The following is a 658-nucleotide window of genomic DNA, read 5'->3' on the forward strand; positions in this document are numbered from 1 at the left end:
GCTAGCAACAGGCCTGCGGGGCCGCAGCAGGCGCTGCACGAATGCTGGTAGGTTTAGAGATACAGCAACAGAGGGGGGCCCCCTGGGGGGCCCCTCTAGGGGCCTCTTTTGGGGGCCCCCAACCGTTTCAGTGAATCCAAGGCTTTCAACAAACTTGACGGCTAGGCGGGGCACGAAGCATGTCACCTCCTGCTGCTGCTGCTGCTGCTGCTGCTGCTGCTGTTGCTGCTGCTGCTGCTGGTGTATGATGAGCATGCATGCGCCGAAGAATGCCTCGCCTGTTCCTCTTCTTCTTTGTGATGGTGAGATAAAGATACGAAGGAGAGAAAGAGAAGAGTTTTGGGGGTTTTGTTTATAAGCTAAGTATCCTATGAGTCTGCATATGGGGCCTCCTGCTTGCTGCTGCTGCTGCTGCTGCTGCTGCAGCGGCTGCTGCAGCAGCAAGTAGTGGTGGTTTGCTGCATCCTTCTCTGCTACCCACGGCCACAGCTGCTGTCTCTCCTGTGGAGACAGAGAGGAGACAGCGGGGTCAGAGAGCTCGAGTGTCTCGAGCTGCTGTACTGTCTCCTCCCACTCTGCTGCTGTTGCTGCTGCTGCTGCTGCTGCTGCTGCTGCTGTTGCTGCTGCTGTTGGGGGGCTTCTATGAAGGAGACGCAGA

General features: G+C 57.8%; 1 protein-coding gene across 1 annotated transcript in view; it reads right to left on the bottom strand.

Moving 5' to 3' along the window:
* Positions 1–658, bottom strand: part of EMH_0045600 (pantoate--beta-alanine ligase, putative) — a gene marked incomplete at both ends in the record, with an annotated part of 1,485 nt that overhangs the window by 123 nt on the left and 704 nt on the right. The window contains one exon of the mRNA XM_013496083.1: positions 1–640. Within this exon, the coding sequence (XP_013351537.1) occupies positions 1–640 (640 nt within the window). The remainder of the gene's footprint in view (positions 641–658) is intronic.

Source organism: Eimeria mitis, genomic scaffold (assembly GCF_000499745.2).
Source record: "Eimeria mitis Houghton genomic scaffold, Emh_scaff1903, whole genome shotgun sequence".
Lineage (NCBI taxonomy): Eukaryota > Apicomplexa > Conoidasida > Eucoccidiorida > Eimeriidae > Eimeria > Eimeria mitis.